Source organism: Phaethon aethereus (assembly GCF_964289735.1).
Source record: "Phaethon aethereus genome assembly, chromosome: 2".
NCBI classification, from domain to species: Eukaryota; Metazoa; Chordata; class Aves; order Phaethontiformes; family Phaethontidae; genus Phaethon; species Phaethon aethereus.
Genome location: NC_138582.1, coordinates 142993343 through 143020303, shown reverse-complemented (window position 1 = coordinate 143020303; position 26961 = coordinate 142993343). Strand labels below are relative to the sequence as shown.

Genomic DNA, 26961 nt, shown 5'->3' with positions numbered 1-26961 from the left:
TTTTTTAAATGACTGGAGAAAAAAAATCATGAGCTATCGAAAGAATAGTACCACAAAATGACAGTTTATTGTAATAAAAATGCTTGGTCAAATACGGATAATTTTATGCTTATAAAAAGACACAAACTGGACCAAATCTAAATGTATTTGTTTCATTGCTGACAAAAAAATATGCTCAGAGCATGTTCATTCCCTTTCTTAAATATGATCAACTACAGAAAACACATGACTATCCAAAAAGAAACAAAAATAATTCCTTTCAGCTATCATCATTAATAGCGATAGTAAATCCTCAAAAATACTGCATTTTGGCTCACAAACAGATATCCCAGACTCTGGGATATCTGTGATTTTATATCTCCCATGGATTTCCAGTCAGAAAGATAATATTCATTATTCTCTCCTTTCTTTTTGTTGCTTTTGCACAAAGCGTGCAAAAATGCAATCACACACCTAAGTAACAGTTATATGACCACGAATCAAATACTGGGGGAAAAACAGTGAACGAAATGAATACAGTTAGTGTTCCAAATTATGCTCAAATCATAACTTTACAAACTAGGGAATAACTGTCTCAAAAAATCACAGTGTTGTCCGAAGTGCTGTATGGTGCACAAACTTAGTTATATGGCCTTACTCCTTGGTTTATGCATTTTAATTGAGTACTACTTACTAAAAGGAATCTTGCAGTTTTGTTTGTTTCAAATAAGCAAACTCTATTTTATTTTCTTAGTATCTCGGTGTCATATAAAGAAAAAAAAGTTTCTTTAAAACCTCTTAGTACCTGAAAAGCATTTCCAAAAGAGATTTTGAAAAATCACATTTTTATAAGTTATTCTTCCCGAGGAAAAAATTATGATCATGATATGAGATGGACAAATGTCCCAGCAGTAAAATGGCAATGTGCTTGAGGCAGGGTGTGCTAATAGGAATACATAATATAATCTGTTAATATAAACACATAAGTAAAGATAAATCATTCTCAAGCCCATTGCATGCTATCTTCCGTTTAGTCATTAAGTGGGTTGTAGTTCCCATGGTAACTACTCTTAGAGGAGAGTTCTGCAGTTTGAGAGCATAAGTGGGCCACACACCTCTGAGTAGCCCTAAGCAGCAACAGCTGCCAACATTTTTTCTTTGAAAATTATTTCCAAAAGATAAAGATTTGCCAGACTCTGCTGTCTTGGTGCCTCATGCATCAAACATGGTGCTCTCCACAGAGCTGACAGGTTGTACGTAGAAGAAACTTACAGTATACAATGTGTTTTCTTTTTATTTGGCAGCTTTTAGTTCCCGTACCTGAGGTCCCCGAGGTCCCCTAGGGCCAAAAGGACCTTCCAAACCCTGGGGAAAAATAAGATTCGATTACCAGATTAATAGGAAATTGCAATTATCTGCTTTAAAGTATTGAAAACTGCAGTGTACATGTAATGACTTATATCTCTGTTTAAGCATTTTCTAGGGAGTTTATTCTCTCTCCAGAGTACTTCTGTTCTCATTCTGTATTCAGTAATTGCCTGTTACATTCTATTCTCAACATTTGGTTAAAGTACTTTTCATATACAACAAACACTGTGTACGGCTACTTAACATCTTAGCTATTTGATTAACTAGTTATTATTTGCTACAGGTCTTTAAATTCAATCTCTAGAAGTATATCAGATAGATACAAAATTCTTAAAAAAATGCTGCAGTGCTTATACCAAAATAACTTCAAGTAACTTTGTCCCAGTAACTAAAACTGATCAGTAGCATGGCAGCATCACACTAATAGTTTGCAAAAACCATTAAAAATGCATCCAAAAAAAGTAAATACCATATTTTTTTATTCTATTAGCTGTCATTTCTCCATTTAATGAGTTCTTACCCGTTACCACCACTGTAGATTGTTCACAAATCTTTCTGCTGCATTGTTTTTCCTTCACTCACCAAAATGCATATTCTACAGGATTTCACTTCCAGTTGACTCAATATTCAGTTATAATTTCTTTCTAAAGCAAAAACAGCTTTCAACAAATAGTTTACTGGTCTTTTCTTTCTCTTTCTTCTCTTTTAATTAGCAACATCTCCACACACAGAGGCACTCGCAGACTGCTGCGTTCTTCAAGGCTTATGTCACATTTGAACCTCTAATAGCCTTGACTGAGCAATGATACCTACGCAGCCACACTTCATTGACTGTCTTCCCCTACAGATTCAGATTCAGAGTTTTTTAACAGTTCTCTGCTTCCTGGCATTTGCTCCCAGGCCAACCATCAGCCACCAGAAAGAGCAGATAACGCCACTCAGTTCTAGCCCATTTACAAAACTACACATGCAATGGATGGCACAAACAGCAATATGCTGATGCGACGACAGCTACTTTTGGTAGAATACACACAGAAGACTGGTCAGTTTTGATTTCAAAGCCTAACACAAACTTTCTGAATTTAAAGCCTAATTAGCTTTTGAAGAAACTCAGATTCACAGCACCAAACCCACTGCTGAAGTCAGCCTGATTAGTGAGATTGGAAAGCAGCGGGGTAAAAATGGAACATTTTCGAATCAGACAACACTACTGCCAATTATGCTTCAATAGCCACCACTACAGTTAAAGATTCACCTCAGAATACTGAATTTACATTTGGCCTTGTGTGTTCTGTTTCTGATGATTTTGTCCAGCACGGAGTACTTTCATTAAAAAAGAAAAAAAATAATCATTTTGTTCTATCTTCTGCATTTGTAAATGTGAAGCTGGGAATTCTGGAATTGACTGTAATTTTCATTTATTCACTAAGTGCTTGAGAGCCATAATCCATTATAATCTCTGATCCTCTGCAGATGTCAAACTTTTTTTCATCACTGTCCTCAACAGAAATGAAACAAGCAAATTTCCGGCAGCCCTGGCATATGTTTTCTACATCCAGATTTCTTGGCTGCTTTGATTATGTTCTTTGCCAGCTTCTGAACAGCTTTCTTTTATCTTAGTAGACATTTCACATAACCTCATGCTATTTCTCACATTTTGCCTGGACAAAGAAGTTATGATCTTTCTTTACTCCTCTGAGAGATGCAACTCTTCCTCCTTTTTCATTGATATTTCAGCCTTTTCTGACTCACTTGCTGCCATTTTGAACCCCAACATCTCACAAAATGTACTCAGCCTTTAGATTTTTATCATAGTGTAATGCCCTTTTTTCTTTGCGACAAATACTGCTGCTTTGAGTATTTCCTAATTCCTACCTGAAATTCATCATTAAACAACAGATTCCAGGAACCACAAATTTTCACGCTGGTCTTTGATAAAAGATAAGCATAATATGGATGTTAAAACTGAAGAAACGTGCTTTAACAGAATGATCAATTGCAATCTAGTTGGTAGTACTTAACAACTGTATAAATCAGTGGTTTGTAGTACTCATACAAACTTACTCACATGAACTCAAGATACACGATTATCTGACTCAGGGGTACATTACCACTCCATCTTTCAGAGTGTAAAAACCAGGTAAAAAATTGTATTAACTTGTATCACTTCTTCACTTCAGGTTAAAAGAAGAGGAGGACTAGATAGAGGTGTGAATGCATATCAACACTGATAGGCTGCTAGACCTGAAAGTTGTTCAGGTTGTGCAAGAACCTGCTTCTATTGTAATATAACTTAATACACTTCAATTAAAATTAATATTTTAAGGGAAAAAAACTGGTGAACTCTGTACCATGCTCACAGTCCCTTGTAAGCAGGGCTTGGCATTGATCAGGACAGCTTTTGTTTTAGGTAAGTGACTACATTTCTTCTGCAAAATGGAAAAAAAGAATATGGTGAACTGCGGGTTCAGTTTCTATGATGAATGTATCTCTACTACCAGGGAATTATAAGATGCTCCAGATTTACAACAATATTTACAAGCTATGTTTATGAATATGTCACATGATTTTCTAGTATCTTCATCAACATTAAACAGTTCAAATAAAAATTATACTTACTCTTTCCCCTTTTATTCCTGGGGATCCACATTCTCCTCTTTCACCCTTTATAAGAAATCAAAAGGTTAACAGCTAAACAAGATGTTTTGATTATGCTACATACACTAAAGACTGTGCAAGCAGTTCACTAGCACAAGAGGTTTAGTAGATTCCAAGGACCTGAGAGTGGCATCATTAGATATGGTCTGTAGAAGATATGTCTGCTCTACTCAAGATAGATACTTTTTCTCTCTGAGAATGCCTACAAAATTTCTTACCTACATCATAAGAAGATAATATATTAAATATCTAGTAAGTTTTGCTGTATTTTTCCACCTCGCTGTGCTGCCTCCAGAGATCCTCTTTATATTCTGATTTCACTACTGTGATGTCTGAGATTTTCCTGAATAACAGTTGTGAGATTGTACAAATGGAATGAAGAGAGAGACTTACTAATGTGTTCCACTGATGATCTAACATATCAATAGACACATGAAAAGTAGACATATGAGTCTACCTTTCCCATTTCCATGAAATGTTTCCATAAAATTGACTGAAGCATTTTTCTAATAAATACAAAGATTCAGAGAGGCGCTGCTTTTATTAACAATCAATGGAGATAAGTGTCCAAACCAAGCAAAGTCAAAACAAGATTATGTCTGTTTCTGTTCTGACTATGATGGTCCAGTTTGCAATGTAAATTTCAGCTCCAGAATCTTGCAAGTCATTGAAGTTTATAATTTTTTTAGCTTCTTGGAGAGCCTATCTTGAGATTTTTTTGGGTCAAGCATTAGCCCTTGCAAGTTATAATTAGCTTAAAAGTAAACTTCCTTGTGGTAAGTTTTTTAAAAGCTAATTATTGCCACATCTATTTGTGTTCGTAGTAAACAATTTCACGTTTGTTCTATTTAACCTCTAACTCAACCCTCAACTTTCTTTTTCCTCCCAGCAACTTTATTTGTGGTCTTTGCCATTTTTCTTTTTATATTTAGATTACATTTTCTGATTTTTTTTTCTTTTTTAATTCCAACAAGCCAGTCTGCAAGCATTTACACAAATGATGATTTTACTTCTAGGGATTGCATTAGGAGCTCTCATGACAAAAGAAAAGACAGGCTCTTCTTTCCATTCTTTCCGTTCTGTCAGCAAGTGACAATCTATTTTCAGATTACTTCTAGTCTAGAAAAATCTTACCTTGTCTCCCTTGTAGCCAGGAGCTCCCTATTCAACAATTTAAAAAAAGAGAGGAAAAAAATCATAAAAGAGAAAGCAAAGGCATAACTCACTCCTAATTTAAGTAGGGGAAAAAAACAGTAAAGAATTACATTTCAGAAAATTAACTATTCACAACAATAAAATTTCTCTCTGGAATCTTTTAACATATAATTCTCTGCAAATTTAGATGTGTACTTTTTCCTCATAACATTAGCTGTAAATATGCTACTCAGTTTGCCAAGCCTCTTAGTGGATATATAATACCATTACTACCATTTAAATGAGACTTTTACACTGAATTGATCTTATGCATGGAGTAGTGTTAATCTTTCTGCTGTGAATCAACAAGAATTCAAACTGAGAAATATCAGATGTCAGAAGCCACTGGAAGACTACCTAGATGTTTTTAGTGATGACATTTTCAATTTACCTTTGGGATAAATCTAATGCAGGTCAATACAAAATCACACAGCTTCAAAAGTTCCTTTTGTCAGTAGCATCCCATCTCTATACTTAAGCACATGGTTAGACTGCTCTTCTCACTATAGGTGCTTCTCTAAACCAGCACTTAGTTTAGATGCTCTAAGTAATTTAATAAAGTATATGTATGAAAAATGGAAAACAAATTTTCAGTTCAGTGGAACTAAACTGTAAATCAGGATCTTCCAGTTAATCTGAAAAGACCAAATATGAGTTAGCACTGTAGTAGTCACATACCTCTTCACCTTTTTCTCCATGATCTCCTTTCTGAGCATCGCCCTATTGGAAGCAAAGGAATACAACTGAAATATGTATTGCTCTTTTATTTATCACTATTACATAAAACTAAGAACAATGTTTAAGGGGCAGAAGTTGCTTTTCCTATTTATAAACATCCACACTTCTTCCTGCTGCAATCAAGGATATGCAATTCCTGAACATTAACATAGAAAACTCAACTACTGTTATTAGATGACTGAAATCTTAGTCATCAGAGCAAGCCACTCTGCTCAAGAGTTCTGTGTACTGTTAGAAAGCCCTGTGAAGCTTAGAGAGCCTTCAGCTAGATTCAGAGATCTCTGCTGTCAGAGAAAAACTGGAATGACAGGTAGTATTAACTTGGTAGCAGTTTAGTTTCAAGTTTTTCTCTCTCATTTCTAAAGCAGCTAAATATAAACCTTTCGTAGCAAAAGTGAGTCTTTTAAATCATATTTTAACATACTCTTCCTTTGCTATATTCATTTCTACAGTTTGAATAAAACTAGATAGAAATTTGCTTTATTTTTTAAAATTCACTTTACCTTGTTTCCTTTTGGTCCTGGCTCACCTTTTTCCCCTCTGTTACCAGCACTGCCCTGAAACAAAGCAGGAAAATGTTATTACCATTGTGAGAATAAAATTCTCCAGTTTCTCTAAGACTGTATCTTGGGGGCAGGCCAAAACAATTCTGGAATAAGCTTAGGTAGAAACCCACACTGATTCAGGTACAGTACATGTGACACTACTTTCACTTCGCTAAATAAAATCTGGTATAATAAGGTATCTGTGATTTTTTTAAAATCAATATTCAATGATAAATATATTTTCAATAGACCATTTGAAAATCTAACCAAGAAGGTGTCACAAAAAGCTACACAGTTCCTTTTCCCCATTCTTCAGAGTTACCCACCACTATCTGATCTTCTCTGCTTAAAAAAAACACCTATGCACAGAACAGCTTAGTGTCAACGTTCAGCAGCCCCAGAACAAAAAATTACTACTTCATTATTCCTGTTTGGAGGATCACGAAGGTGGGGACTAGAAAGCTTGATGTATATGTGTATATATAAAAAATACATACATAATAGGTTACATCTAATAATTTCAGATAAAATAACTTAAAATTCTTAGATTTTAAATTTAAATTGGAAGCAGGGGTTTTATTTCCAGATGCACATTATCCAGAGACAAGGAAATAGATGATAGACCCTGCTGTCATAACCTGCTACGCATACAGTTGACTGGTTGCTCAGTGTCTAGGGAAAAAGGCAAAAACCTCTGTATGTACCTTGGTTGTCTCTGGGGGAGCTATTAAAGGGATCACAGAGGTCACACACTGTCTGAACACACACTTCTCTCTTCTTTACCAGAGCCAAGAAACAATTATGTGTTGAAGTGTCACAAGAGAAAAGTGTTGGAGGCAGAGTTTTAGCCCATTCTTCATATATGCCATCACTCTCAATCTTTTGAACTTTTATCCGTTACACAGGGTATAGAAGCTGCTGGTGTAAGTAAACCTTTGTCTAATGGACCTTTCCTTCCCCATTGCAAAATTCAAGAATACCGTTTTTATTTGGGCTTCAAAAACATGTACTTATTTATCCACAGTGTTTTATTACCCAATACTATAAATATATTTCCAAGGTAGTATATTATTATGGATAGATTTTTTTCTGAGCTCTTATAACAGTGGACTTTCACAGTGGTATGCTATGATACATCACTTCTTTTTGCAGTACATGCACAGCTAATGTCCTGCTTTTTACAGACATAGTAACCAATTAAAATACTGTGCAACATTGATTTCGATTAAAATTCAAATTCTGGAGGCTTTTCAAGTGAATGCATACTTACAGAATCACCTTTGTCTCCTTTTACTCCCTTTTCACACCCACAGTTCTTCCGCATACACTAAAATGTTAATAGAAACATTAAGGAGAACTTTTTAAAAATTTATTATTTCAAATTTTTAAAGCAAAACCTCTGGTTTTGCCCAGCCAACGACTAGAGAACATAAAAGTGGAATAACAGGAAATAAATTATCTTCTTATACATATTTCTTACATAATCAGGAGTACACTTCTGTACAGCCCAATCAAAATCAGTTGCTTGATTTATTTATAACAAAAACAAATAAATCTGTTACTACTGTAACCATAAATGTTTAAGGTAGTATATACATAGTATATAGTACTGTGAAATCTTAACATAATTTTTGGACAATTTTGACATTGCTATTTTTTTCTAATGAGACCACTAAAGAACATGCATGTGTTGTACCAAGCCTATTCCACTCTAGTAGGAAAAGTTCTTTATGTCTTACAGTTGATACTACCCACTAATGAACAAAAGTTGTAGACTTCTTCGAAGAAGGGATGGAAGAGATGGATAAAAGTTACAATAAAAGCAACCATGGTCGGAAACTTTACTCAGGGAAGGAAGGTTGATTAATCCTGGAGTATTGTTGCATTACAGAGGCAGACATCAGGAGATCTAGTATGAATAAGACTAATCAAAACACACAAAACTCGAAAAACCTACCTGCTTCTGAAGCAGGGCTTCCTGAAAAGAAAATAAAAATATTACTTTCATATAGATTTATTTTAACAGAGTACTAATTTAACCATTTTTCTTCTCTAGTTTACAGAATTTCCAAGGTGAATGGTAAAGAATGTAAATACCTTCATCCTTCATCCCTTCCTCACAGTGATAAGAACCAGCCTGCGGAACTACTCGTATGAAAAAAGGTTCTCTGGTAGGAATAGGGGGTTGCTTCATGTGACTCACAGTGATCAGAAAACAAATGAGATGTAATGGGACAGCTAAATATACAATATTAAGGAACAATGGTGAGGCCTCATCTGGAGTATTTAGTCCAGTTCTGGGCTCCCCAGTTCAAGAGAGACACAGAACTTTTGGAAAGAGTCCAACGGAGGGCTACGAGGATGATTAAGGGACTGGAACATCTCTTGTATGAGGAAAGTCTGACAGATGTGGGGCTGTTTAGTCTGGAGAAGAGAAGGCTGAGAGGGGACCTTATCAATGTCTATAAATATCTGAAGGGTGGCTGTCAGGAGGATGGAGCCAGTCTCTTTTCAGTAGTGCCCAGTGATAGGATGAGGGGTGATGGGCACAAACTGCAGCACAGGAAGTTCCACCTCAACATGAAGAAAAAATTCTTTACTGTGAGGGTGACGGAGCACTGCAACAGGCTGCACAGAGAGGTTGTGGAATCTCTTTCTCTGGAGACCTTCAAAACCTGACTGGATGTGTTCCTGTGCAGCCTGCCCTACGTGATCCTGCCTTGGCAGGGGGATTGGACCAGATGATCTTCAGAGGTCCTTTCCAACCCTCCCATTCTGTGATTCTGTGATTCTGTAATGCTAACAAGGGGAATATGAAGACTTCCTAATGAAAGGCCTTACTATGGAAGGTCTTACTAACATAATATATAGGAGAAGGACTCAGTGATTTTATCAGCCTTATCCATGAGAACAAGCTACCTTCTGAAGTATTATCATATGCTCAGAGACACACTGACTGTGCTGGAAAATACCCTGTCCCTCCATCAGTGATCAGGGCAGCTAAGCTCTTATTGTCCAGGCATACAACTCCTTCAAAAGCAGCTGGGAGGAGGAGGAAACTCCCTCTGTCCTGACTCCTCATGTAGCAGAGACATGCACCACAAAAATATTCCTCACAACAGCACCATTGTGTGAGATCTCAGAGAATTCTTCTTCTCTTTGTAAATATATACCTTCACAGGTACAAAACACAGGCTTGTAACAACATGAATTATTTCAGAAATGCCTTTCACTTACTGTATCTGAGATCTCTAGCCACGTGCTTAGTTGTACAACATAATAATTTATTTTTACATGTATCAACTAGCAAGTTTCCATTTCTGATTTTAAATTTTCAAAATTAGGTTTTCACCATCTTTGAGAGACTACAAAAATATTACATAAATTCTGTATGGACTACTCCTTAATTAAAGCTATTGTGTTTTCTAAGAACTATTTTCCTCCAAATTGTCTTGTTATTTGCAAAGTCTTCCCTTACTTAAAAATATTTTCTAGGATCTTAAACCCCAAACACTTCCTAGGCTGCCCCAACACATTATTGCCCAGAAGCGAGAAAGGTCAAGTCCAGCTGACATCTCTGTCACAGCAACACTTTTGTCTACTCTAAACTAAGAAATTAATTAAGTAGTATTCCCTACCTTTTCTTATTTGTGCCTTATGCTGTGTTAGAAGAGCAGAGAGCTGAGTGCCCTTAAGTAATAACTACAGTGGCAGATTTACAGTACTTTGGAAACCTGATCCCACTCAAGCCAATTAAAAAAATTCTACTGGCTTCAGCAAACTTTCTTGAAATTAATTCTTAAGCCCATAGTTACTGACCTTCTCTGCTACCAATGCTGGAGCCCAGCTCTTGCAGATGTCCCACATGATCTTTACAACCTTGCTGAATTTCCAAATCTGAGGCCAGCTCCAGCCCTGTAAACCTTTGCACTGCCTTCAGGACTTACCTACCAAAGTAAACGAAATCTGCCATGGATAGATGGGTGACAAGATTAACATCAGCATTACTTACCAGTTCCAATGCTACATCAGTGATCAGGTTCTGATCATCCAGGCATAAGACATGTTTAGAGGATGAATCACCAGATATCATGCGCAAATTTTCTTCTTGGACTTTTTTCTTAGAAAGGCCAATGGTAAAAAAATGTATTCCAAGACTCCTAGCTGCTGTGGCTATACCCTGGACATTAGGGCTGTTTGGATGATCCACACCATCAGTCATCAAAAAAGCTACTTTCACGCTTCTCTTACGACCTTCAGTTTTAAACAGCTGAGTGGCATTGGAAATTGCATAATAGGAGTAGGTACCGTGGCCAATAAAGCCCAGAGACTTGATTTTCTCTTTAAAATTCTGTGCATTTTTCCAGGCTGTAAAGGGATGATCAATGCTGACTGTGCTGCTGAACTGCATACTTGCTAGTTTGACACTATACTTCTGAGATTTAACTGGCTTCATCTGGAAAATGTTGTCAGTTAAGTTTTGAACAAAATTCTTCTGTAAATCAAACAACTGATTTTTGGCACTTTCTGAACTGTCCAAGATAAAAACTATATCAATGAGACACATATCACCTGTAATGGAACAAGAAAGTTAAATCTATGAATGATGAGCACACCTGCACAACAAATTTCAGATAATTCTCTGCAACAATCCCAATCCTCAGATCATTTCCCCAAGGATTCCTCTGTCTTCCCAGAAAAAATTCTAAGGATAAATTTCACCGTAAATGCCAAGAAATTCTATTGAAGTCAAGTAACTAAATTTAAGTTACTTTAATTCATACCAGTATTACTAAACACAGTCAAGAGACAAAAACTTTAAAATTAGGGTCTTGATGGAATTGTTTTAGCATTTGAGTTGATTTTGTATATAAAATTTTCCACATGCAATTTCAAACTAAAAATTAGTCTCCTTATCATTTATCTTAAAAGGGATATGTGTGTCAATAAAAATCATAAATCAAACTGGATTCCATGATCAAGTAAATGTCAGCCTGATAATCAAAATAAATCACATTTCATAAATGTACACATAAGTTGTCAATTATTAGCTAATTATACTGAAATATGTGGAGACATATAACATGGTCTATCAGAAATTTTAAAAAAATGGTTTTACCTTCATCTTTTTGCATGAGAGAATAAGAATTCTTTCCTTTCTTTCTGTTTTGCATATATACTATCTGGTTTGTTGTCACAGCCAGAAGGAAAAAGCAATAGAAAAAATGTTTTTGCCACATAGTGACTTTGATCCCAAATTAGATGACTTTTCCTTTCTGTTAAAAGTAAAAAAACATCTGCATTAATAGATGCAAACAAATAAATACAGATACTTTACATACAGAATACACGTTTGTGGGAAGCACAATTCTAGAAATAACATGTAATAAACAATTATAAAAAGTCACTAGGTAGGTGATTTAAGCATAGCAGCCAATACAATCCCAACTGTAGCTCACATGTATATTAGAACCTGTTTTATTAGAGAAGAAATATGTGTAAAACAAACATAGTGCTCCCTTTTCTTTCTTAAAAAAAGCCAGTGCTATCTTTAGCGTTCATTTGAACATCTAACAAAGAAGGGTAAAAGAAATTGTTACTAATGCATATTGCTATTAACATACTTTGCTATTACACTAATTATATTAAATTAGCAGAAATATTATAGAAAACACAGAATATAGATTGTTTCTAGAAATCCCTAGTTATTAGGAGTAAAGATCTGGCTGTTTTGGGATGCAGATATATTATCTAGGTCTGGAGCAGCAGCATGAACAATTTATTCTTCTAAGAAACAATGGGTTAGTAATGAAATTCAATATATTAATGTATTATTAATGTTACATATCTGTAACAGAATGTGTGCAATATTTTCTATAAAGACAATCTTCTATTATAAGAACAATATACACTAATAAGATGAACGTTACAACATTTAAATCAGCAATTCTAGAGAAAACTGAACTCTATTAAAACTGATTTGCAAAAAATGCCTGCAATTTATAATAATTAATTTTAATATCATTAATAACAAAGAGAATATATTAAATTTAAATATCCTTCCTAAATCCTCTTTTCAAGTCCATCAAGCAGCTGCATATAGAGAAGCCATCCATGCAGTTCTCTAAAAATAGAAAGGAAATAACTAAGTCTCTTACCTTCAAAGGCATTCAAAAATCAAATTGTGGATTGAATAAACTGTCAGTATAGAAAGTATGTCCAGTAGGTGATACTGGAAAATATGTTTTGTTTACAAAAATAAGGCAATCTGAAAATAAACAGCCTATCCACTTGTCAATGGCTCTACCTTGCATCTAGATCCTTTATGGTCCATGATTGCTGTTTAGTTGGCCAAAGTTTAAATGAAGATAGTCAGGCATTTAGCCAGGGCTGAGTGGGAGACCAAGCCGTTTTATTAAAGGGACAGTGTCAGTCTGGGAGCACAAGTGTTCTCCCATTTTAAATAACTGAACTTTTACATTAAAAAACTCACTTCTAGACAATCTGCATCTTTACCCATCACTTTGCCAGCCACACCTCTTCAGCTTGTCCGTGTTAATGTTGCAGCACCGGCTAGATCAGAGATGTGAGATTAGTACATTACCATTTGTAGACTAGAACTGAATTCTGACCCAAGGATTTGTGAGTCTGCCAGGACCATGAGCATGTCACAAGGGTGGTAATTGCATTAGCAATTACAATAATGAAAGACAACTTTAAAAAACAAAATAATCCTAAGCTGTTTCTCTCAGAAATTCTTTCTGCTCTTTAAATCCTCTGAACAGTCAGACACAGACAGGATATCTAAAAGGGCGCTGTCATTTATGTAGCTCTCAGCATGCTGCATGCAAATTACATTTGCTCTATCTAATGGCAGGCGGCAGGGTAAAGTTGTAATGTTACGGCGTCAAGTAGAAAATCAGGGTGAGAGAAAGTATGTCAGTGGTAAGTCTCAAGGAACCATGACATGTCTTGAGGGAATTTTAGTGCAGATGCCCAGCAAAAGGTCAGAACCCAGCCTCCGGACAGGCATTACTTATGAGGCAAGATGTCCCTTGGCACCTTAGCGGCAGGACAGAGTGGAGAGCTCCTTCACGTGGTGCTGCAGAAGGGAGGACTTGGGCTTCATCACTGGGATGCATCAGGTCCCTGAACTGCAATGCGAGTAAGCACTCAAATGTGTCAGTTTTAAATGTAGAAATTCAAGTGATATATGAATAATTTGGGCATTTCAAAAACACATGATGAAGAGATGCTTTTGAGTGAAGCAGATTTTTTGGCAGTGGTCCAATCTTTCATCAAAAACTTAGGACTGAAAATTTATAAACAGTTGTTTATTAACCATCCCACTACACTGAATAGCTTTTTAAAAAATCTGCCAAAATACTATATAAGTTGCATTATTTAAGTTTTCTCAAGACAGATTTTCTAGACTTGAGATCACCTTGGTAACTTAAAACCAGACTCAGTATCTAATTCTATACAATAGTAATGTTGTCTATTCATTGCTTTTTTGTGTTTATAAACCCAAAGACTGCGTTTGCTCTTTTTGTTCCAGCACCTGATGCAAGTTTCACAATGAAATGAATACCTCTCATTACCCAGAAGACACTCTCAGCATGGCAAGTAGTGGGCAAAGCTTAGGACTAGTTGTCTTACCAAAAAAATATGAAGGTTGAGGCTTTGCATTCTCTGTAAGCAATTTCTGCTTTTTCAGTTTTGTAGGAAAAGCACATCTGAAAGATGAAAGGGAAAAGGCAGAGAATACAGAAGTTCTAAACTTTGATTTTGGTATTCCAGATTTGACCAGGTTATTTAATAGAAACAGAGTGAATACCATGTTTATCAATTGCCATTGATCTGTCTTCCTTGAAGGCATTCAACTTTCAAAAAGTGCCAAAGCACATCTGTTTATTCTGCTTCAAGCATAGCTCTTGCACAGCATGTCCCTTAGAAAGCTATTAGAGCGCAACATGGTAGAGTGCAAATACTTGGTCTCAGAGAATTCCTGGTCTCCTGATGAAGAAATGTCATTAACAAGGCTGATGATTTGCTATGATCCAGATTTTGTTATAAGTAAAAAGGAGAAACAGAAAGAAAATGAGAGTTAACTATAAATCAAAAGATTAACCTTAGTATTGCTTCATATGATAAATTAAAAATGGAACATGCAAAATATTAAAGCCACTTTAGTGATTGTTGAAACCTAAGACAACAAGAAGAGATTCTGTAAGTACACAAGTAGCAAAGACCAGCCTTCTGTGATTATAAATCCACTGAACTACTCCTGCAGCAGTCTATCTACTACACCCATAGAAAACCAAATCTGTTAAAATTAATGCAGGATATTTTCCCTATGGCAGACTAAACAAGGTGAAGAGAACTTTTTTCCCTCCTGCAGAATCCTGAGAGCCTCTCCTCTAACTTAAGTGAATTTCATGCAGTCAGTCTTTGAGTTCTTTGACTACTTTCTACCCGATTTAAAACAGAGATACTAAGTTTGTGCACCTTTAATAAGAAACAGGAGCCATGTAGTGAATGCAGCATTTGGCGGCATCTACCACCACCACGCCCTGACACACACCGATGGCAAAGAGAGGTCATCCCTCACCTGAGTTTCCTCCACCAGCTGCTCAGTCCAGATAAACTTATGAACTTGGCAATCAGAGCCCAAGGCTGCAAACCAGACACATAATTTGCTAAGTCTTACCAGAACAGAGAGACTGTGGGTGGCTGGTAGGAGTGCTGGGAGCAGTGAGGACAGGGAAGGGGAATGAAGACAAGGAACTTAAGGAATATGGAAAGGGAGCAAAAGTACTGCAAAAGAGGACTCCAAGCATTGGAGGAGTACCTGGGGGCATTGTAATAAACATAACTATTGGGAAATCTGAGGTTACTGTTGTGTTGCTGAAAGCATAGAGGATGTAAGACTCAAAAGAAAACCAGGGTTAGTTTCATTGTTTATCAAACAACTTGCTGTACTACAAGGATTGTTTCATAAATCTGGATACAAATATTCTTCTTGAAGGAAGTTAAAAAAGTTATGAGAAAGGAGGGAAAGAAGCAATCCACTCAGGAGAGTAACATTCTGAAATTCAGATTACCTTCAAATTCTGCAATATGAAAAACTACAAGGAAAAAAGAATGAATTACTTAAATTTCACTAATCAAATCCTCATTTTTTTACCTTTGTTACAGTTACAGACCCTAATAGCAATGTATTTGAATGTCTTATAGGCAAGGTTTTCTCCTAAACCTTCAACAGTTATTGCAATATTTGATCTCCCTGGACACAGACACTGAAGTAAGTGGAGTTTGACAAAACATTGCCATTATAAAATGGTGCAGATAATCACACTTTCCTGTCTCTTTCCAGTTCCCTTGTAAAAGACTGTATAGAAACCATGCTTGCTTTGCTTTTCATTTGGTGTTTAAATAACAGCAATGGAATATGCTAACTAGGAGCTTTTAAGTAAGCAGAGTACCTTTCCTGCTGATATCATTAAAATTTTGGTGAAGGGGAAAGAATAGGGGGAAAATAATAGGGCATCGCTGACCAGTGAGCGTAAAAACGACTCTGCATTCATTCAGGCTAGTAGAAGCATCCTTCATCTAGCCTGGGAGCATGGCCTCCTCTATTGCTAGAGCCTACACTTTCTGAAGTACCCACTTTCTGCTTCTCCTAGAGCAGATCTCTTTTTGAAAAGACATCCAGCTACAAATCACATCTTGGCAAACACTCTAGTCTATTCATGTGGGCTGTGAGACACAAGTATGAGAGCATATGTAACTTGAACTCATATAAAGGGTGAGACAACACACGCTATCAAGACCTCAGTGAGGTCTTAGCTCTTACCAAAGATGGAGATAACCCTAATCTGGTTGCATGGGAGAGCTCTACATCTGCCATATGATTGTACATAGTACCATTCCTACACAGAATTGTCAGTCTGTGCATGCTCTACTAACATGAAATGTGCTGGAGGAACATGCTGCTACCAGAAAAAAATCCTGTATGTGCTGCTGCTCACACTCTTTCCCCAGTGCAACCAAAGAGAGATTAGCTGTCCCAGCAGCTGCAGCCTGCTCCTGAAAGTTCTCCTTCCTAGAAACCTCTACATCATCTCCTGTCAGATGATGGATGAGCATGTGTTACTTCAACTGAGGTTAATAGTCTTCATTAAATAAATGTTGCCTTCATTATACAAATTGAGACTAAGGAGCTTCAATGGAATACAACCTTTTACACTAAACATCTGCTAATGCTATATATAAATGATAATTACTGGCAGCATCCAGCATCTGTTGGATCAGACACAATGGTGATTATTAAGCATTTCATTAATAACAAATTAGTCACATGGATCACTCATACTGTTTACATACTTATTCTTACCCTTACATATACTTAAATTAAGACTTGTAAACAGTCTATCCATTCAGAAGCAGATCATCAGCTATAGGAGAATGCTTTTTCCAGCAGTCGTCAAGGTTTACCTGCACCATGTGCCAAAACAGAATTGAATGAATGGATTTCCAGCTGTGTTCAAAGATTTGTCACTTTTTTTGGACCTGCAAACTCGACTCTCATCTAGCAGAGATCAGAAAATGTTAACATTTATGATTTTTAGACATAACAATCCTTGACTGGTCAAATACACATATAACTTGGTAGTTCTTACAAATATTCAGTATTCAGATAGCAATGGGGTCAAGATTGCTTGTATTTCTTGGGCTAGAAAATCTGTAGATCTGTTCTTTGTTGTTTGTAATTTGGTCTCTGGAAACAGCCTAAGCTCTTCTTCACTACTTAGTGTGCTTTGGAAGTACAATAAAGATCTTGACAGTTCTGTTACAGGATTGTAGATCTACAATTCAGAGCTTTATTTTTTCACTAGTCTTGCCAGTATATAGTTTTCTAACTTTATATTCACTTGGAAATCAAATCTGATAGAAGTAATGCCTCCAGACTTACAGCATTGTTTTTAACACTACTAATACCTCTTGCAATGGCTGCTCTGAACCAGATGCTCAATACATCTAGCTCCCAGGACTATTGAATCCATCTAAATGCACTCATTACATGACCATACTAAAGCTCTGGTCTGCAATACAAAGGTTTATCTCTAAAACTTGTCTCATGTTATTGAATTTTGAGTTAACAAGTCTTTAGATTCTGCATTCATACTAAGTCACCTCTTCTATTGGAAAAAATCGTGTACCAGCTTTCTTTCCTGGTACAATACCTATCCTCCATGAATACTTCCTGCTATTCTTGTTACCGCAACTGAAAAATTGTAAAGAAATAAAAAGAAACAGAGAGAGCTGACAAAGATAAGAGACAGATTCTGTATGAAGACAAAGTAAATTATGATTCTGTAGCTTGGAAAGCCACAACTGAATGCAAATGTGATACAGATCTATAAAAGTATGAAGGAAGGTGACTATTCCATAGTACATGAATGTAATATATCAAAGGACTTACACTTTGGATCAGTTTGGTCAATGATATTAACCAAAATTGACTGTCCTAAATTTACATTTTTTTACCCAGTACACTCTTCACTCAATAAGAATGGCAAAAGTTACTATAAAGAACAGTAGATTTTTTTACTGGCTAGGACACAGAGCTAATGGATGCAATTTGAAGCACCTATTTTACAGTTTCTAAAAACCACTGCTCCTAATACTAGGTATATCTTAATTCGGTGCCATTGTTATTCATACACTATGTAAGTAAAGGCATGATTCTATGCCTTTAAAAAATCAGATATCAATAAATGTATCAAAAGGATCATTTAGTTGCTGAATTCAATTTATGTAAGCTATAAAGATATTTATGCTATCTAAACCCTGCCCTCTGGTGCAGCTACATGATAATGCATAATGGTAGTATTTCATACTGGGTGACTCATTCAGCATTTAATCAGGACACAGCTAGTAAAACAGTCTACTTTCTGGGCAAGATATTTGTCCTCTTGTAATAGAAAGTGGAAGCTAAAGACTAAGATATTAAAAGACTAAGATACAATGCTTCAAGGAGGGAGGATATCTCCTGGAAGAACTGTTTTTACTCCTTAGTTCCTACCTGATCCTGGGAAACTAAATACTCATTTCAGACATTCCACTCTTTTAGATACCCAGATTGGGAGCACTGGTACCTGATATATGGATCTTCTGAGCACTACAAAGTCAAGGAAAGCTGAAAGCGATCAGTGAATCGGCAAGGTAGTATTGTCTGCTGAAGTAAGTACAGTTCTGGGCTTTCAGAGAATCCACATGACAGTCTTACTGTGTCACTTTGGAACACGTGTAATACTGGCCTTAGAAATGTTCCTCGTTAGTCTTAAGGTAAATTATTGCTAACAACTGTAAGAAAACAGAATAAGGATTAAAACAGTAACCATTCCAAAACAGAACTACTGTACTTCCTGGCAGACCGGTTCCTAAAATCCCACAGTCCCCTTTAGGACCAGGCTCATCTTGTTGTCCCTAAATAAAAAATAAAAAAATTAAAAAAAAAAAAAATTGAATTTAGAATAATTTTTCTAAATTGTTTGACTTCACTGACAGCTTAAAGCAAAGATGACCAAAGTTTTTACGTGCAGTGATCACATCATCTGTTGTGTAGCCATTTTGTGGCTGCAAAAGATTATTATTTTGAAAAAGTGCTTTGGTCAGGCTCAGCAATATCAGACTACATATTTTTTCTTTTTTGTAAAGTGAAATGCAGCAGCAGACTTTCATAACTTAATTAGAAACTGCTATGTCTATAAAAAGTCAGTGTTTACATTGTGTTGCAGCATGTAAAACTTCAGTAGTATTTAGGTATTCTGTTTCCATATTCCTGAAAGAATTTGGCTAGTTTGGCTAGTTCCCCTTGGCCAGACATGACACAAATACAATAAATCTCAGAGATGGACATAAACTAGAAGAAAAGCCAGCCTTCCAGGAATCAAATATGGAAAAGCATAACAAAGTTGTATGGAAAAACTTGTTTCCAATTAATATATAAAAAAACATTAACTAACTTTGGTATACCTTGATCTCTTAGAAATTTTAAGAGACTTTTAAAGAATAAAAGAAGCTCAAAATGGAACTTCCACTGTACAAGGTCCTTACATGATTAAAAATTCTTAAAGAACTCACAGACTTGTACATAGAGCAAACTTGGAATATTCTGCAGTCAGAATTTAAAAAAATGTAAATTTATACCTCATCCATGAAGAGAAATTGCTGAAAATAGTTTGAGATACAACTGCATGAAAGCAATTCTCAAATATGGTATTAGAATTAAGCAGATCTTACAAGGAATATAAAAGGGATTGATCAGAACTGTAAGCAATGTCTGAGAGGCCAGAAAATGTATGATTAAAATATGACTTGCCAAAAGTCAATCTGAATTAGATCCTTAATGATTTTTTTTTTTTATGTGTAAGTTTATTTAACCATATCAATCACAAGGAACAGGGAAATATAAAAAGCAGCTATTATGCAGTGGTGGTGGAGATATTAATAACCATCTAGGTACAACCTCAAAACTAAACAAATATTCTGGATTATTTATAAATAATGATGCTGCTATTGGACAAAGGTGCAAATGTAGAGAGAGCTACAGGAAAACTAAAAGTGGAAAATCACAATATGGAAAACAGAAGGAAAGATCCAAGACTTTAAAAGGCTTAGACACTTTTGAGAAATTCACAGCATCACTAACCGAATACTGTTCCAGCATTTATTTTGAGATCAACATAGGAAATACAATGATCAATTATAAAACATGCATGTCCCAACAATTCATGTGATCTAGTAACTGTGATACAGGGGTCTCTGAGAAGGTGGAATTCTTTCGCATTCTTAAACACTGAATAGTTCTTGTGTTTCCATTAAACTTGCTTGCTACCTATCATTAGAGTAACACCACCATTTACTGGTTCAAAATAGAATTTTTAATTTTTAAATTTCTCTGAATCTCTTTTGTGCCAGACACACAGGAAATGCCTCTTCTGTAGTCTGTGTGTATGTTAGTAGTGTATTTGGACAATCATTAGGACTCAAGAAATGAGTAATATGTCACATATTTAAGGTGCTGATTCCCTAGTAAAGAACTTCCTCTTAAAATCAAAGTTAGATGATGTGATTATTGCAGGTATAAACTAAATTTGTGTCCCATACCTTCCTATGAAAAATGTCAGGAACACACAAACTGAAGTTCATCTCTGTTATAAAAAGAACCAATAGGTGACTATTGGAAACAGATGTGAAAAAGTCACTATGTCGCACTTCAACAGTAGCAGAGGAAGTGGAATGATGAAAAATGAAACAGATAAGCATGAAAATACAGGCTGCCAATTTTGCCTTTGATATATGATAGACTACTCTATTTGAATGACTCTTAACTTTTCCACACATTTTGGCCTACTTTATTCATCAAAACAATCGCTGAGTTCCTAAAGATTACTAGTATTAAGGAAAAAAAATGCTGCTTTTATGAGGAAAAATGCTTTTGAAATGGAAGGAATATTAGAATGAAATCTAAGCCAACTGAATGTTATACCATTAGACCACATTTGTGGCTTAAATTAATAAACCCTGTGAATATATAACACATGAAATGTAGTTTCGTGAATAATACAAATTCTCCAGCATGTTTAGAGACAAGAAAAAACAGCCAACAAACATTCACACAAATGATGGAAAAAGCCAGTCCTTCCACATGTTTTTAAATGAGGTACTGAATGCAGGGAGATTATTGGAAGGATGGAAGAACAATGGTTTATCATATGTTTTCTCTAAAAAGTTTTGCAAAGCTATAAAAACATTGGAAAGACCATTAAAAATTATTTACTGTAACTCAAAAGAGAAAGCAGAAAAATATTTAATAAGGAAGCCAAAGGCTATGTGTTTCCTTTGTTTTCTCAGAAAATAAATAAATATGAGGCAGCTAAAATAAGGAACTAAAATCCTGACTCTAACAGTGCCAAAATGTGACACTTAAATATTTTCAGGCCATCTATCAGCCTTTGTATCTGAAGAAGGAAGTTATTCAAAGAGAACCTGAATTGTCCAATTAGTAGTTCAGCTTATAATTTCTATTTCAGACAATTTTAAAAAGACTCAATAACAAATAAAGGAGAAAAGGTAAAAATGCACACCTCCATGGCCTGCAGAAAAGCAGGTTCTGAAATCCTAATCACATAGGACCAAGGAAATCTTTTTTTCAGGTAATTTATAAATAAGAAAAAAACTTTATTACTGTGAGTGTGATCAAATACTGGAACGCGTTGCCCAGAGAGGATCTGGAGCCTCCATTCTTGGACATACTCAAAAAAAACTGGGCAACCTGCTCTAGCTCACCCTGCCTTGTGCAGGGGAGTTGGACTAGATAATCTCCAGAGGCGCCTTCCAAACTCAGACATTCTGTGATACCAGGCCATGTTTCACTGAGAAACTAGCCTGTATTTCAGACATTTCACTCAAAGTACAAAAACATTCTCATAATTGTACCTTACTCCCATTGCAACTCCTCAGCAACTGTGTGGGTAGTGTCCCAGACTTACGAATGTGTACCTATTTCACCTTACTTTTCAACCATGATGTTAAAAAACTTATTTCTGATCTTCTGTGAATGACATGAAAACGCTTATCATCCCTTCCTCTGTTAAAAAAACACCAGGTCTGATAGTGGGATAAACCATACAAAAATGCATCACTACATAGAAGCACTAAAAGTCACAAATCCAATAATGAAAAACATAAGTAAATCATATTTTTGCTCTGTCAAAGCAAAATTGATGACCTAACTACACAGATTTGGCAAGAGCTGACCAAGAATGCAGGCATGCCAGAAACAGCGTGCTGCAATTCAGATGTCTCCCTGTTTTAAAGGTCTGAGATCAGCTCATTTGCTTAAGAGGAAAGACAAACAAATGCACATGGGTTAGGGTGGGCATGCTTACCTGTTTAATAGCTGGTTTTCCTGCATTGTAGTTTTGAGCTGACCACTAATTGAAAATGTTACCAGCTATTTTAACAGCTGTTCTCCTTCATTTAAATAATAAATTCTACTCTATTAAGTTAATACCTAAGGGACATGTAGAAATCACCAGTATCTTACTTAAAAGTGTCTTACAACTCAAAAATTGAAAAAGTATTCCAAATAATCACTCTTTTATGAGGCATTTATTTTTCTTTATGAAATAATGTAACTTACTGATATGTAATTGTCTATAAATACATTAATATAAATTATTATGTTATTTGTCGCATGTTTATATATTCATTGGTGGTTGGACTAGATGACCTTTAAAGAGTCCCCACCAACCCAAATTCTATGATTTTATGATTTATATGCCCATTAGTAAGCAATTTATTCCCACTATTAGCTGTTACAGTAACTTATTGGATCAATTCTGATTTAGTAGAATATTCATCTGCTTTTACTTTTCAGCAATTGTTTTGTTTGGTATGAGAAGTCTGTAAAATATAAACAGAATGTAGGCTGTAATGTTATGCAGCATTAATGTAAGTCTTGAAATAAAGAGATTATAGAAGCAATGATCAAAATAACTAGTACATACTTAAAAGAAAAAGGTAATTCAATCATCTGGCCTGCTTCCACCTTAAAAAATTATTTTAACAGAAGTCAGTTGTGACTTCACGTGGAAGACCAGCTAATATTTTAAAGTATACAAATTGAACATTGCAGTAACAACTTAATTTTTGCAAGGAAATGCTGACTCCTTTGTTTCTCTTGTTAATCCCTTTCATGGCAGATCTTAAATCTCCCAAATCCTTAATGTTCTTCTTTCGTAATTAGCAAGGATAACAAATGTTTTTTCTTCTTAGACAGCAAAAATTTGCTTTTGTTAAAAATACTAATGTTGCGTGGTATTGTAGAAATGACACTGTTCACTATAGGGAAAACTGAGTGATACTGCTTTAAACTACCCAGAACAGAATTTAGGACTAAAGATTCATGTTCTGACTCAAGTAAATTCTCCTTAAGTCCCTACTGTCTTTCCCAACCTCAACCATTCTGTGAATCTGTGATATTCTGTATTGGCTGTACTGTTTCATCTACTCCAGAGATGCTCATGTCCAGGCAGTTGCACTGCAGTACGAAAATTCTGTCCTCACTTTGTCAACATACAGCGCTAGTAGTATATGACAATGTTTATGAGATCCCTGTCACAGTAAGCAACTCTCTACAGATTCCTGTCTCCTCTCCAAAAAGACTGTAGAAGTTAAAATACCCAATGGCTGCTATAAGGCCTTCCAGCAAGTGCTGCGACAGAAAACATCAGCGACCTGCCACTGACAACAGCCAATGAAAAAAAAAGTGTTGGGCAATCACTACCAAGGGGACTCTTACTTTTGATTTTTCTCTGATTCAGCACAGAGTTATTTAACAATCGCAGCATTTTGGAGACTGCTTGATTGGTTTCTCTCTCTTCAGCTCTTGGAGGAGTTACTTTGTCAGTCATTCTGGGACGCTGTGGAAGCTGCCACTTAGGCTACTTGAGTAGCTTGCCAGAAATTTGAGCAGCAAGGAAAATGAACTGGCAGGTCCTCAGTGAAAGGAAAAAAATATCACAGCACGTATGGAGAGCCCAGCTGAACAACCTGGCTGCAACAACACAGCTCTGTGCCCTGTGCCAGATGTGCAGCAAATTCTTGGAATTACCAGAATGCATTAGTTTTGTCCCCAAATGTGTATCATTTAGCAACAAAATTAGATTGTGTATGAAATGCGAAATGAACTCTCAGAAAACCACCTAAGAATACTTTTAAACCTTATTTTTCACTTACCTGAGGTCTCCAAGGTCCTTCAGGGCTAAATGGACCTTCCAGTCCCTACAGATTAAAAAAAGAAAAGACAAAAATAAAATATTTTTCTTTATTAATATTCCTTAATAATGACTAATAATTTGGTTGGACTATCAAAAATTTAAAAGAAATTTAAAAAAAAACATGTTCAGTATTAATTCTTAAATATTAGCTTAACAAAAAAAAATCAATTTTAAACAATGTGCCAATATTCTGCATTGAATACCCTGAACTGTCCTCCTTCATACCAAACCAAGTCTTTTGTTGCCCTTTATAACCTTTCTTAGTTCATTATAGTTTCTGATAATTTATAGATGGCAAATGCTTGTTTCATCATTAACTTTTAGACGTTACCTAAAAAAGTTTTATAATCCTCCCCAACAGATTCAAAGTAAAGTTTTCTTGGCTGCTATTTTACATTCAGAAGGCCCTCAAAACATGTGCTGAGTAACTTCCTGTTATCTGACAAAACACTTTGTCTGGCCTCCTAACCGCTTAAAGTTTAAGACACTCTATGCCTTCTTTGTATGAGAGATAAAATTATTCTTCTCTTGAATGATGTTTCAACCGTTGTTTCTATAATACCCTTATTCCTGAAAAGATGTTACAAACCCCAGAGGAGACACAAAGTTCCTGTGCCTTCAAAATGTTACCATGACACAGTTTTTTGATTTATTTTTGATTTCTTTCGACAAAGCTTCTTGCTTGCCTTTGAGCTCTTTATTGAAATACTTTGCTTAATGACAGCTCTGTAGGAATTTACAAACATTTCTACTTTGTATTTGATATAATGTATAGAATGTAAGGAAAAATACTCAGAATTACCATGGACAAGATTTAGTTATGATCTGCATGATAAATCTGAGCAATGACAATAATCCCTATTTTTCAGTATTTTTTTACTTACATATGTAAAAGTGAGATAATTATAGTTTATCCTACATATCTAGGTAATACAGCCTCAAAATTGTTCTTCTCCTGGGCATGTTTATGAGTCTATGAAGTCAAAGAAAGACTGCTGTTTGGCATCCACAGGGCCTGGATTAGATTCCATATACACATGTAATTCCCATCACAGAGCACATTCAAAAACAGAGATGAAACAAAGGACACATCTAGAGAGCATGTATAGAACACATCTGTATAATCACTGACAAGCTGTGTATGACACCCTTTAATTAAGGTTGCCCAATATTTCCTATTTAAGACTCTGCTTTTTGTTGTTTATAGCTTCATGTAACTTTAAAGACATAAACTGAAACTGTTCATGCCAGATGTTTTTCTAAGTTTTAGTCAAAGCAATCTAGTCATTTCCAAGAATAAGGCTAATGAAAAACAGGTGTTCTTCTTTGGTCAAATAAAATCTGCATCCTTAACGTTTTAGAGCATTGAGGTACACTTGGTAAAGTATAGAGCTTAGGGGAGGAGAAAGAAGGTGAAAGTGGGATGTACTTGCTGTAGTTCCTATGCAAATCTACTGAATTTTGGCCAAACTGTAAGCCTTTGAAAAATGTAATCTGTACCCACTCATTCTTGGGGTAGACTTGGACTGGAACAGGGAAAAGAACTTGGAAAGAGAGAAGCTAGAGGGACTAAATGCAAAAAGGGCTGAACATGAAGGTGACACCCACAGTCTGTCCTTGTGGACTGTATTCCTCTTCAGATCTTTTTACCAACCTTTTTCATCCCTCTCTGAGGATAGTCCACAGAAATGGTAACAATCTGGTGTTGCTGTCTTTTACTACATTAGCTCAAGAGGTAATGTCTGGGTGGAAGATTTCAAATCTTTACCTAAGGATAAAACCTGATCTTGATGAAGTCAGCGGTTTTTATGGAGAGTATAGCTCTATCATTAGCAGTTCCTTCTGAAATACAACCTTTTTTTTTCTGAAGAAGATATGTTGATAAGACTTGTAGGGAGAATGCCTCTTGTATTGACAAAATTTCAGCAAATTATTCCTGCACTATATCCATAAAATATACAAATACAATATACAATGAAACAGTTATTTTAGTTGGTTTGAAGAGTTTGAGTGTTGGAAAATACTACCGTATCTGTTATCTGTTCCAATGATTATTAGTTCTGCAAAATGTGTACTCAATATTCTGCTAGAAAATGTCATGTTTCCATTTCCAGCCACAGGCCCTCAAAATGTCTTTGTAAGATTAGAAAGCCCTCCAGTATCAGGTATTTCCTCTCTTCATAGGTAACAGCTGACAAAGTAAGAAAATATTTTTTTCACACAGAAAATACAGAAATTTTTTAAGTTTATTTTACTTGTTTTCTGAATAATTACAACTCCAATTAACAAGTCACTGCTAATATTTTAGGTCAATTGTCATCTGCCCTCTTCTGACTACAGAAGTGGATCTCCAGGGGGCTCGCACATCTTGTTATTCAGCACTCTCTATTCCATACTGGCAAGAGAGAAGTTCTTAGTTGCAACAACTGGTTTGCAGATGACGACCATCATAAAACACATCCCAACTGTGCCACAACTTGGAGCAGAAATATTCTTTCAATGGCACTACTATGTCCCAGAATTACTTTCAGAGAAAACAAAACTATTCCACATAAAATCAAAATTTAATTTAGGAAGATGCCCAAGATTCCCACCAGAAACAGTTTTAAACACAATTTCTTATCAGA

General features: G+C 35.7%; 1 protein-coding gene across 1 annotated transcript in view; it reads right to left on the bottom strand.

Moving 5' to 3' along the window:
• COL28A1 (collagen type XXVIII alpha 1 chain) overlaps window positions 1-11722 on the bottom strand; it is a gene marked incomplete at both ends in the record, with an annotated part of 75661 nt that extends 63939 nt beyond the window's left edge. Inside the window, 9 exons of the mRNA XM_081996504.1 lie at window positions 1300-1344; window positions 3967-4011; window positions 5140-5166; window positions 5878-5919; window positions 6441-6494; window positions 7753-7809; window positions 8440-8460; window positions 10495-11054; window positions 11602-11722. Coding sequence (XP_081852630.1) covers window positions 1300-1344; window positions 3967-4011; window positions 5140-5166; window positions 5878-5919; window positions 6441-6494; window positions 7753-7809; window positions 8440-8460; window positions 10495-11054; window positions 11602-11722 — 972 coding nt within the window. The remainder of the gene's footprint in view (window positions 1-1299; window positions 1345-3966; window positions 4012-5139; window positions 5167-5877; window positions 5920-6440; window positions 6495-7752; window positions 7810-8439; window positions 8461-10494; window positions 11055-11601) is intronic.
• Between the last annotated feature and the right edge of the window lie 15239 nt (window positions 11723-26961).